At 40.9% G+C, this 13,840-nt stretch overlaps 1 protein-coding gene across 2 annotated transcripts in view; it reads right to left on the reverse strand.

Moving 5' to 3' along the window:
- The window catches only part of LOC306761636 (glutamate receptor 4), a gene marked incomplete at both ends in the record, with an annotated part of 212,318 nt that overhangs the window by 63,932 nt on the left and 134,546 nt on the right, over positions 1 to 13,840 (reverse strand). For both annotated transcript variants that reach the window (XM_079247885.1, XM_079247886.1), the window contains 3 exons: positions 144 to 311; positions 5,426 to 5,584; positions 8,020 to 8,073. In XM_079247885.1, the coding sequence (XP_079104011.1) occupies positions 144 to 311; positions 5,426 to 5,584; positions 8,020 to 8,073 (381 nt within the window). The remainder of the gene's footprint in view (positions 1 to 143; positions 312 to 5,425; positions 5,585 to 8,019; positions 8,074 to 13,840) is intronic.

Raw genomic sequence — 13,840 nt, forward strand, 5'->3', positions numbered from 1 at the left:
ATCCTTCAAACAAACATATCTCCATTCCCAACTCTCCTCTCCTTCCCTCCTCTGCTCTTCATTGGTGAGAAAACTGCAGAAATCCTGCATGGAAGCAGATTTCATGTGAAGCATGAACAAAAGAAGAGCAGCGTCTTCCTCACCTGTTTGAGAGTGCGCTCCATGTCGATGCCCTGGTTCCACGGGGCGGCGGGGTTCGCCAGGCAGTCGCCTGCGTTTCCCCTTCTGGAAATATCCACCTTCTGCCGACGCAGGTTCCTGAAGGCCTCGGCCATCACCATCACCCCATCGTACGTTAGTGCTGAGGTGTACTGGGGGACAGAAGGTGATCAGAAACAGAGACGTTACTGGGAGAGGACACATGGAGCTTATGCACATGTTCCAGGAATTATTCAGCTCTGGTTGAGGGAGACAGCATGTGATTTGTAAATTGCAGTGCTGTTACACCTCTGTTTTGGCCACGCAGCAGTGGGGATACACAAAAGGCACAAGATATGAGGCCAATTAAGTGCTGATTTAGCCAGACAGGCGTAATGTTCTACTGGTCAGATCTGTTCAGGAGCAATCTGCTGCCTCTGAGAGTACACAGAGTTTTTTGCAGGGCCAAGCAGTACGACACAACGGCTTGGGTGTTACAGAGGCGCAGCACTTTTACTCTGCTCATTATTTCTGGAAATAGAAAGGACGACAGGGAGAGAAGCGCATATTCTCATCAGTGAACGCCTCCCAATTTTCCCTAATCTATCTGTGACCTGAAGACTTGCCTTGCAACTGATTAGTTGTGCCCACAAAAATCCCCATGTCCCTCCAGAGCTGCACATTTGCCTAAAACTCACCTCTGGCACGACAGAGAACTAATTGACTGAATGACAAAAAGGCAGCAAGACTGAGCGCGAGCGGCAGGGAGGGAAACAGAGGGAAGAGGCGAGTGTTTTGTCCAGCAGAGAGGCAGCCTGGCATTAATTATCCCGGCTAGCAGGAGTTCATTAACTTTGCCTCCGGCCGGGGGTGAATCCTATTCATTAGCCCGCTGCTCACTGTGACATTATGGCTTTCAACAGAGACGACTGCACCCCATCCCCTGTTGCTGTTTGACAGTATGCCCAAAGTAACATCGTCATGGAGACAAACCGTGACGGTGCGACAGCCTTTCACTGATATCCACCTCCTTATCTTTAGGTTTCATTTGGAAACTCTAACATCAGTTTAATATGGTTCCAGACAAATGTGTTATGAAGTGGTCCTTTTCGTTACATGAGTTTTGTTTCACTTTATTTCTTTTCTTTTAGGCACGCTCTGGCCTCTGCAGCTGCTGATTGACTCCAGAGCTGATTATTCACCTGTGTCATATGCCTCACCTGCAGCTAGTTCCCTCATTGACCACCTGCATTTAAACCTCCTACCTGCTCACTGCTGGTGCAAGCTCTTCAGTTCTCCTGTCTTCACTCAGCTCTGGACTCTACCTGCGGCTGCAGAGCCTCGGAAATTATTTGCTAGTGTCTTGTTTTTTTTACAATCTTCTGCGGCTTTCTGCCACAGCCTTTTTTGGTTCTCCTTATCAAGGAATAAAATCATTTAATGTGAGTCCTGCGTTTGGATCCGTTCCTGTATCCGGCGACCAGCCATAACAAAATGCCGCCATGTCCAGCTGTGGTCCTGCAGATGCAACGTCCAGCTCATCCGTTTCTACTGACAAGCAACTTTATTTATAAAGTATCTTAAAAACAGAAGGTACATAGAACATATAAAGACATAAAATACATTTAAAACATCATGAAACTATGTAAAAGCAGGAACAAAATTAAAATAATAAACACAAGACAAGATAAAAGATATGTAAAAACAAATAAGAATGTAAAATAATAAAATAAAATCAACTTTTGCGCTGAGTCAAAGGCCAAAGAGAAGAAATGTTCTGCTTTGGGACTGGAGGTTAGTTGGCATCAAGCACAGTAAAACTCTGAGACACATTTAGGCATTTTTTACATTGATGTAAACTGGTGTGAAAAAGCTGAAGTTACAGACATGATGCTTTCAGTCCCAGCTGTCAATAGATATAGCAGCATATAAAGCAAGAAGAAAACAGAAGTTTGTAGAAATACCACCCAGATCAACAGGGACCAAGACTTTTGTCATCTGCACATCATTCTCTCACGTCTGGAACACACACACAACAGAAACTATTTACATGTTTACAGGTTTTCCAGCCGTGTGACCATTATTATTATTCTTTTCTTCTAACTTGATGATCTTTGGCTGCTTATGATTGGACAATTTGAGCTCTTTGATTGGTGGAAAGTTTGACAGGAAGCATATTCATAATAATTTCCAGGTAAAAAAACAAAGGTCTTGCAACATAGTAGTGATATATATATATATATATATATACATTATTTATTTTATTTTATTTTTAATAAAACTAATGATGTTATCATGGATCACTGTGGATTTATCCACGCCAAAGGTGGCGCTGCACCAGTATTTAGCAAAAGAGAAGAGAAGACCCGCGTGGAGAAGAAAACTCTGTTGCGAGTTAAACATGGAGACAAAACTATGGCTGTTTGGGTTTTTATTGTGTCTTATGCAAGTATCCTGCAGAAATACACTGCAACAATGGACGCAGTATGAACACCAGATGAGGCAGACGATCCTTAACGCCATCATTATGTATTTACCCACAATGCAATGCAACACCAAATGCAGGAAGTGACTCTATTTTGTAGTGCGCTTCCTGTATTTGGTCCGCCTTCAACTGACTGAAACCTGAGTTTGTAGGTGGACCGAGTCCGTTGCTGACTTTCCGAGCAAACAGACTCGGATTTGGATCAAAAAGGCTGATGTGAACGTGCACTAAAAAGAATGAGCTCTCAGAGCCAGCTCGTTGTTGAACGACCCTTCACTACTATGCCTCACTTCTGTGACTGGATCTCACCGGTAACAACTCTTATAATCCATCAAACTCCAGTAAGGAAAAAAAAAACCTCCAGAACCTCCTTCATAAGCTGAGCAGACTCTGCAAGCTTGTAGTGGGAGAGCTGGACCACTTAGCGCCCACATGCTTCATACTGGCTCTGATGGCTTTCATGTCATTTGATGATTATTGGCCTTGCCAGCGAAGAGTCAGAAAAACTGATTACAGATGCTTTTAGCTGCCTCCACCTGTCACATGACCCGCACTGCACATCCCAGACGTCCATCTGGAGTATTTCATGCTTTTTCTCATGATGTTTGACCAGTCATGTCCATCTCTTCCAGACAGAAACATACTAAAAACACCATCAGGAAATAACAAGCTTGTGATTATGCTTGTGTTATTAATATTTTGGTGCATTTTAAAAAGACCAAACTTACGTCAGACAACAAGAACAAATGTTCGGGACAAATGCTTCAGTCAACTGACTGAAGATGCATTTAGACTAATTACATATATTCTAATTAAAAAAAAAAAAAGTAATTAATCATAAACGGCTTGAACAGAAAGATATTCCTCATCAAACTACATCTTCTACGTGTATCTGTGGAAATGACGTTAAATTTTTATCCCTCCACACGGCGCTGCATGATGTCAGTGCACAGTTTTACACACTTACACATCAGATATTACGTAAAAATTCCAGAAGAATTGTGCGGCTTTCCTGTGATTCAGAGTTTTGTATCAGACCTCTCTCAGACCTGCTGTACTCTCACATGCCGAAGCTTTCTGTTGTGACCAGGATGATACAAACACCCCTTCGCAATGTTCCACTTATTTTGGTTTAGTTATTTAAGATGGGAGACAGAAAAGACAGGCCTCAGGATGACGAGCGAAGCTGCTCTGCACCATTAAAACAGTGTCTTTCAACCTTGTTAGCAGCCAAGGAACACCTTTTTTCACTGAAAACTCACAAGGCACACCACAAACCAAAAACAAAAATAATTATTATTAATATAAATTCATCTTGTCAAAGTGTCTTGAATAGAAAGAAGATAAACACAAAAAAAGGAAATGTTATTATCTTTCACCTGGTCCTCTTTGGATGAACACAGAGCTGCTTTTTAGACCAATCAGGTGAAATTTGATCATTTCTCAGGGCACACCTGATGATCTCTCACGGCACACTAGTGTGCCACAACACAGTTGTTGAAAAGCACTGCATTAAAACATGCAAAAACACGATTTTACATATTATCTACACTGTAAATAAAATAGCAAGCATAGCGTAGTGATAATGAGACATAAAATGAGCTGATATAACAGGTGCATGCACACAACTTCATGCTTAAATTTATCATCCTCCATGTTAGCGTCACGTGCATAGGAGGTCTAACATGGTAGGCATCGTTCTAGATGTATAAATACTTGCTGTTGCAGAGGAAGATCCCATTAGCTGCCTACCCGCTGATTCCTGAAACTTTAAAACACTGAGCGTCACTTTGCAAAGTGAGTAAACATGCCAGAGGAAGGCCCAAGTCACCGTAGTGTTAACATATTAGCAGAGAGTCAGGCTGACTGTGACTCAGGCTGTGGACAACTTAGTGGGGAGCAGAGTAATTTAGGCTGAGTGGATTTCCAGGAGAGAGAGCAATTTATCAAGAAATGTAGTGAGCATAAACACACAAACAAACACACACACACACACACAGTGCCATGTGATATCACCCTGTGGTGTAAACTTTTAATTTGAACCACCCCAATCCATCAGCCACACACACTCACACACACACACACACACATGCAATCTGCTTGACTCACACCACTTCCACTCCACTGCATCTGCTTTTTAAAATAGAAATCTTTGTTGGACACACGGAGATTTGCTGGAGGGAGGAGGTTTGCAAAGCGCCATGGCGTGACGCCTTCTTGCCCCAGTGCCATTTGCAATCTGCGTGGCTGAAAAGACTTTAAAGTGGGTCATTCTGTCATATCACTGCATGTGACAGCAGCGGATAAGACAGAGCAGACTGCTGATGGTGATGCCTGCGCCTTGACTGTGATTCCTCATAGCTTTCTACCATCTACTTTCCTCCTGAGCCCAGCGAATGATTCTTATCTCTGCGTATTCTGCTAACGCGTTGTTTACATCCCTCTTTAATTTCCACCATTTCAGCTACACAGAGGGATTATGAAAGGTTGCTTTTGCATCTTTATCACCAAGAAATGGCAAATCGTTTTCTTCAAACACACCTGCTGTACGTACATTTCTGGTTTCAGCCTGAAAAACAAACTGAGGACATTTGGAAGTCATTGGAAATCTTACAGGTTGGTAACACGGCTTCTGAATGAATACTTTATTTTGAGCCTAATAGAAGCGATTGAAGGAGCAAAGCTTAAGAGTTACTCTTGCTTTTGCCATGAAGGTGCTTACAGAAAGGTTCCCACTTCCAGCTGCAGGAATAATGAGACAAACACGTTGCTCAGATTTCGTCATATTTAGACATACACTACCTTGGGTGGGGCGTCCGAGCCCGGGTATTCCCTCTGATCCAGCTTATTCCAGCGCTGCATCAGTTTGATGACCATGGGGTTGCTGAAGTCAACCAGCTGGAAGCCCGTCACGTTGGCACCGCCATGCATGAAGCGCTCCAGGTTGATGTCCTTAAAGCCCTTGAGGGGCAACAAGGGAAAAGAGCTGTCTTAGGCAGCCACACATCCATCAACAATCTCAAACACATATATAAGGAAGAGGACAGTGAATGCAGCAGCAGGTCTTCAGCGGACATGTTGATGACAGGATTTTCTTACATTATTGGAAAATAACAACCTGCTACTGCTCTGGGATTTCTTTACTGTACATACTTGGAGAGTAAGCGGAGTATTCTCTTTAGTCCTGATTAATATCCACATATTTTCACCTTCCCCAGAAAGTTGAGAATTTCAGCTTCTGATCCTGTAATTGGAGCAATTTTCTGGACATTTTCCAAAGATTCAGCTGGTTATAATTTATGGAGAATAAATGCACATTTTGCTACTTCTCATAGAAAAAAAAAAAAAAAAAAAAGATGGATGAAAGAATCCCTGCTCTTCGATCATTCCAGGATGAATACAGTTAAATGTGTTTTAATTGGTGAGGATGCAGGAATTTATCACGATTCAGACAGAATATAACGCTTCGCTTTGACATGAAATGTTTGAGATTTGCCTAAATATAATCCAGAAAGTGCCCTGCGATGGACTGGCGAGCTGTCCAGGGTGTTCCCTGCCTGTCGCCCAAAGCCGGCTGGGATAGGCTCCAGCTTCCCCGCGACCCTGAATTGGAATAAGCGGTTTGGAAAATGAATGAATGAATGAATAATCAGAAAGTCTGTGTATTTTATTATGTGTATTTATGGAAAACAGCTTTGGGGACTGTGTCACTAACTCAGTGGAATAGGAAAACTGCATTTAAATTAATATTGTCTAAAGTGTGAAAGTGTATGAATATTTTTATTATATGAATTTTTTTTTATATAATCTTCAATTTAAACAAATAAATAAAGAAGCTAGCTAAATAAATACAAAAAAAAATAAATATATGAATGAACAGTTATGGTTAAAATTTGCAAATGTGCAGGTAAAAATGATTCTGCATAGTCAGCTTGTGTATGCGTGTATGTGAATGTACGTGTGTATGGGAGTGCACGTGCATTGGGATCATGGCTGACTTGTGGATTGTGGGCCACATCTATGAAAGGTTTGCATACACTGAAACATGGCAAACATACTGGGCACATAAAATCATTATAAACTAATTTACCAACCATGTAAACTGAAGGTTGCATCTTTCTAAGTGTGCCTCTATCCACTTAGTACATCTGCTGCAATGAATATGCAACATGGGACTTTCAGATGCTATTTTGCTTTTGTGTTGGGAGGAGAAAATGTAAATATGTTCATTTAACAATGGCAATCTAATCTAGCAAACCTAACAGCAGCTTTACTCACTAAAACTGCAACTATATTTAACACACACACACACACACACACACACACACACACACACACACACACACACACACACACACACACACACACACAGTGTGTATTACACTTAGTAATATAAGACACTGTTTTTCATTTAATTGAGTTGAAGAAAGAAAAAACAAACAAACAAACAAATCGGTCCAGGACAAATTAGAGCACTTTTCTGTTGAACAGTGGGACAAAGTACCTGTCAGAAGTCTGACTGAGAGGAACAGAAAACACCTGACTGTAGCCGAAACATTAAAGGATTGTGCAACTAAATATTTATTTAGTGATATTTATGAGTGATGTAATATGTGAGAAATTATCGTATTTGTTTGCTTTTTAAAAAAAAGATATTTCTATTGAACCAGAATTAGATATACCAGAACTATATATTATCTATCTAGCTGTCTATCTATCTATCTATCTATCTATCTATCTATCTATCTATATGTATATATATATATATATATATATATATATATATATATATATATAACTATATGTCATAACAGCAGGTGTCGAGAGGCTATTAGCAGCTAAGCCAATAGCAGTAGCTTGGTACCAAACACATGCAGGGCATGATTGAAACTTATCAGCATCATTAACAGACCAGAATTATGTATCATTCTGTACCACATCACCGTATGGGACAACCTAACCTATTAAATATACTGACATTTTCACATTTATGACTCTCCGTGGCTTTGGTTGTAGTAATAATGCGCCTAAACGGTGGGGCGCCAGAGAGAACTTGGTTGTTTGCATTTAAGATGAGCACTTCTAGATGGGAGTAATTCTCACACACTGGGGCTTTAAACATTTATCAAATTGTGAAGCTTTAACCACAACTATTAAGTTATAAACATGAACCAGGATTGAATCAAAATTTATTTTGAAAAACTGTCCTGATAAATTCAGCTTTGATTAGCTGAAACTTGTCTTGATGAGCATTATGAAGGGGTCTGCTTTCTTCTGTTTCAGATATCTGGACATGAGGTCTGAACACCTGGTCAGAGTAACACGGAGGTGAAAGCCAGAGAGAAAAGATGAAAGAGAAGAAGACAGAAAGGACAAGACAGGATGTGTCCTCTCACCAGATTGGCCATGATGTAATGGTAGCCTTTCACATGTTTCCCAACGCTGACAATCTGTGAGGAGCAGAGCAGAGGCTGACGTTAATGTGACTGGATTATAGCATAGCATATGTTAATTACATTAAGTGATGCAGATGACAGGCGAGCCCATGTGTGTTGACACGGAAGGTCCACTGGCTTTGATGTGGAGAAGATCGAATGTCTAAACGAATGAGCAGGTAGTCATCTCACACGGGAGCTGAAACCGCCACATATTTAGAGACAGTTTTACTCAGGATCTGCCACCTGCTGGAAACCCCACTGGACATCCAGGTAACAAGCCAATTTTGCTTAAAAAATACTATAAATTTCCATTAGAGGTGGCGTTAGTGAACACCAGCAGCTACGTTTATTTAATTTCCAACCTTAATTCCAGAAAAGTTAGGACTCTTAATGAAATAAAATAGAAATAATGATTGCAAATGTAATCAAGCCATATTTAATTTCCAGTAGAACAAAATTCAATTCAATTTAATTCAAATTTATTTATATAACACATTTAAAAACAGCCTCTGTTGACTAAACCAAAAAATACAAATAAAATGATCACAAGCAGGATGAAATAGAAAAATAAAAAAAACCAAGATAATGATAAAAACTCCCCAATAAAACAGCAGTGAACTAAAATAAAAGTCCAAATAAAAATAATAAAAATACAAAATATGAAACAATATAAAAAGTATGTAGTAGTGTACCCCAAAATATCAGCTTAAACAAAAGGCCAAAGAAGAAAGATGTGTTTTCAGACTGGACTTAAATTGACCTCCAGACTGAGAAAACTCGACAAGCAGAGGAAGTCTGGGTGCAGCAACAGAGAAGCTCTGTCCCTCCTGGTCTCCAGTCTGGTTTTGGACAGTGCTGTTGGCTGACCGCAGGGCTCGGGGAGTGGTATCAGGCTGCAGCAGATGTTAGACGAAGTGGTCCCATGGAGTTTAAACACCTAAAAACACTCAGTTAAACCTCAATTTTACTCAAAAGGCGACGGGAAGGCAATGGAGGGCGCGCCATGATGGACTCTCGTCTGTTTGATCGTTAGCAGACGAGCTGCAGCATTTTGGACACTTTGTAGACGTTGCAGGGAGCTCTGGTCCAAACCAACATACAGAGAATCGCGATATGAATCGCTCTTTCACAGTCAGCCTGAGGACGATACGATCTGATATTTACAAGAATCCTCAGCTGGAAGAAGCTGTTTGGCCTTGATGAGCGCTAATATGTTTAAACAGAGGATCAATTATCACACCCAGATTTTTAACAGCAGGATGGCAGAAAGAGGACAGAAGACCAAGAACAACACGTCACGTTAAAACTGAGACATTTTTGATCACTTTATGGAAAATATGAGGAAATATGGTTGTGAACCTGATGGCAGGAACACATCTGTAAAAAGGTGGAAACAGGAGCAACAAGAGTCTGGAAAAGTAACAGTGGGGGGAACATTTAGTCACATGACTGGGCATACTGGGTTTCTCAGAAAGAGACTCGGACTTCCTCAGACGTTAAAGATCCCACCATCTAGGACAGGCCTCTTCAAATGGCGGCCCACGGCACAGAACCTACTTCTATGTTGCCTAGCTTATGTAAAATAATACAGATATTAATGAAGAACCTCCAGTCATTCCTACACTGATTAATTAGCCTACAATCCTACAGTTGTGCAATACTTGGTTGCCTAGCAACATGAACCCCAGCGTGTTTTGTTTTGTTTTGAAGTTGTAAGAGTAGTGCTAGCAAGCATGTCGTTCTTTGTCTCAAAATGCAAAATTGACAACAAAAACCACAGATTTAACCCCGCCTGGACTGATAAGTACTTGTTTATTTTTTCGTCACATTTGAGCGCCAAACCGATGTGTTTAATATGCGATGAGTGTGTGGCGGTGTTTAAAGATTATAATGTGAGGAGGCAGCACAACGAGAAATGTAGTTTGATATGACCTTTTTGTGTTAAAAGTTAGGAGAAAAACAGGCTCTGACTGGAGTTTTCATTATTTTATTTAGTGCATTTGCCCTTGTCATGTGGGATTGAATTTAAAATAGAAAAATTAATAAACTACTTATATTTCATAATGTAAATTTGTCTCTTTTTTAAATTTATTTATTGATTTTTACTGATTTATTTTCCCTTAGTTTATTTACTGGCTCTCATCATTTTTTCATTTGACAATCTGGCCCACCTGAGTCGTCCTGATCTAGGACGTCATCAGAAGAGTCAGAGAATCCGAAGGAATCTCTGTATGCACTGGACAAGGCTGAATGCTAGTCAACTTCTGCAATAACAACAGACATGAAGCTCTACTGGAAATAACACAGGAAGACTTCAAGAAATCACTGTGAACACAGTTCACCCTGAAATCAGCACATGCAGGTTAAAGCTCCATCATATGTGAAGAGGACCCAGAAACACGCCGTCTTCTCTGGACCAAAGCTCATTTAAAACGTTCTGAGTGGAAACCTGGATGAAGATGTGGAATTGTTTGTGGACAGCGTATCCTGCAGACTAAAGAGGAGAGGGAGCATCCAGCTGGTTATCGGCCTGCATCTCTGATGGGATGGGGTTGCATTAGTGCCGATGGCGTGGGCAGCTTCCACATCTGGGAAGCTCCATCAATGCTGAAACATCTGCTCCCATCCATTCCTCTTTCAGGGAAGACCTGGCAGATTTCACCATGCTGAACCACATCCTGCATCATCACAGCAGCATGGTGGAACAGGAGAACTGGTCTGCTGCAGTCCAGTTTCACCAGTACGAAACATCTGAAGCATCATGGAAGCAGAAATCCAGTAGAGCAGCTGGAATCCTGCATCAGACCAGACTGGGACAACATTCCAGCAACTGGAATCTCCTCACGTCCCAGATGTTTACAGACAGATGTTAAAAACAGAGGAGATGCTAACAATGCTAAACATCATCCTGAAACTACTTTTTATAGACGTGTTGCTGCATCAGATTTATAACCATCTCATATTTTCCTTCAGACGGTAAAATGTCTCAGTTTCATCATCTCATATGTTGTTTATCTTCTCCTGGGAATAAACTAGGACCTGCTGAGATTCTGCTTTTCTGTACGTTTTACACAGTTTTCCAACTTCCCCATAATGGGGTTGTATTTCTTTTACAGATTCACTGCATTTATAGATTTACAGACAAAAGAATAAAATGAGAAAGTTCTGTTTAACCTCTTAAAATCCAAGCATGTCAAAGCTCTTCTAGGAATAAATGGATGGCTTCGGGGTTGGTGGCTTCATTCAGACGTGACAGGAAAGCGATAGCGTCCGTGCAGCTTTGGCTTTTCTGTTACAGACTGGTGTCACTGGTGAAGTGAGTTAGAAAATAAAGGGAAGGAAAAGGAGTGTTTCCTGTTCTCTCATCACACATGGCTTTCTAAAGCTACAGAACCAACATTAATGAGGCTGACGGATGCTTGGCTCACGTCTCGCTGTGACTCACCGACTACATTTTCACACCATTTTCATCACTCATCACATTCAGGATGCATCACGGCGCTCTAACGCTGAACCGAGGAGTCAGACTTCAACATGTCTGTTGATCATTTAGTCGCTTTTTTTGTTATAATTTTGTCCCTTCAAGCAAAATGAAAATGAAAAAAAAATGAAAAAAATTATGAAAAGAAAGTATATTTAAATGGACTGTTGTCTAAAGAAGGCAGAGCACCACAGCACATTAATGAAGTACTTCTGTTCAATCTTTTAAACATATTAGAAATATAAAATGCCTTTCTGTGAAAGATGCTAACAGAGATGATGAAGAGAGTTACTTTTCACACCTCAGTAATCAGAAAGCAATGATGAACCTTTCTGGACTTTTCTGAAATAAATCCTAAGTCATCCTGCAGCTCTTTCATATGAAGAACAATGCTGGATGTTTAAACTGATGGGATGATTGTGAACATGACAAAACAAGCTAATGATGCTAATGATGTCACGTCAAACGATGCAACATTTCTCCCTGTTGTTTTCTGCTGTGTCCACAAAATGTGGAACAACTAACCTCAGTCAGTTTCTAACGAGTGCTCATCACGTCAACTAGTAGTTTTCATCTAGTGAAAAGCGATAACCAAATAAAAACTGATGCCTGAGGATTAGTGCTTAGCATGCTAAAGCTAACACTCCATCGTTAGCTACAGGTGCGAACAGACAGAAGGCTGCCTACTGTCATGTTCTTAGAATAGTAAGATAATATTAATCAGCTATTTACTGGCACATTACTAAATCCGATTAAATAAAAGTTTAAAAACAAAACAAACTAAAACTTATTGAATAAAGTTGCAAAAATCAATAGTGCTGAAACATTTTTTTAAACATAAAGTTTAAAAATTTGGTAAGCAGTAAAAAAGCGGTTTAGTCTGGTCTCTGTTCGTTAGTTCACCTGGGTTCATTTAGTTCATCCATTTTGTGTCTCGATTTGCTTCTGTGTATTTATACCCGTGACGTGTGGTTTTACTTTGCTGATCCGTGGTGTTGCGCCAGAGTTCAGTCCCCTGCCTGACAGTAAAGTGACGATTTGGGAACCTACTCAGCTTCTGCCTCACCTCTGCATTTGGGTCCACACCTCATCCTGACACGTCTGCCAGGCAGCGCAGTGTAGAAAAGGCTGATTCCTCCTACAGCAGTTCTTCCTCAGAAGCATTTGTGGTGAAACCAGCAGTGCTAAACGTGTCCATCACCATGCGGTGAGACGTGAAGAGCTGATAAGGGGAAGTCAGACAGACTTTTTGTACGCCATTTTGCTGCAGTTCAGAGGAAACTTTCTTGCAGATCTAAAATGATTTAAGGGACTTTCTGTTTACAAAACCTCCAGCCTCTAGTTTTCCCTCTTAGCTCACGCTTTTTTCCTTCTCTCATTAACTCTGTGCTTACATGGTTTGTACAACCTGACTTGGAAAACAGCTGCCAGCAAATTGCCCCTCCATCTGTAAATGAAGCAGGTTTACATCCACAGAGTATCTGACATTCAAAGTAACATCTGCTTTCTTCAAATCCCAGATACGTACTGACCCTGTTAATTAGCCACTAATGAGGTCCACTTATGAATTCGAATCCTCGTCTTGGATCCGGATTATTTAGTGAGATACGGGTGTGAGCAGGATACCTGGCAGAACCAATGTAGCTCAAGAAGATCTTTTTTTATGGAGAGAAATTTTGCATAAAATGAAGTGCATCATGCCAAAAATATCCCAGTTTTCCAGAATGTGCTGCATGTTGACGTCTAACGACAGCGGTGGACGTCTGCTGAAATCTGTAAGGTAAGTTGTTTGAACCATGACAGATGTCAGAGCAGAGATTTAATGAATTATTGAGAAATTCCAGCGACATGAGCTGCCCCGGGGACGAAGGGATGCAGAGAAACAGGAGGAGGAAGGTCCGCATCACATTCTGAGTGTGCTTTTGCCAACTTACACCACTGGAGATCAGAACAGACTGTTTTCAAGCTTGAAACTTTCTAATTAGTACATATATATGCAATACTGAGCAAAACTAACATGCAAGCTGTGTGAAATAACAGAGAGGATTTCTGGAATCTAAAATCAAAACTAGAACCAGTCAGATGTTCAGACGGCGACGACAGCGAACGGTCTCTCTGGTCTGATGTGAAGTACTCAGAGACCAGGACGCAAAAGCACGTCAAATCTGCATCAAGGTCTGTTTTTCAGCCATCAAAGTGACTTTTTTAAAAGGCCTAAAGCGGGCTGTGAAGTGCCGTACATCATGGATGTAAAGTGTGTGAGAACGAGCTCCGACAGAGATGCTGGCGTGCAGCAGC

Source organism: Telmatherina bonti (assembly GCF_933228915.1).
Source record: "Telmatherina bonti genome assembly, chromosome: 10".
Lineage (NCBI taxonomy): Eukaryota > Metazoa > Chordata > Actinopteri > Atheriniformes > Telmatherinidae > Telmatherina > Telmatherina bonti.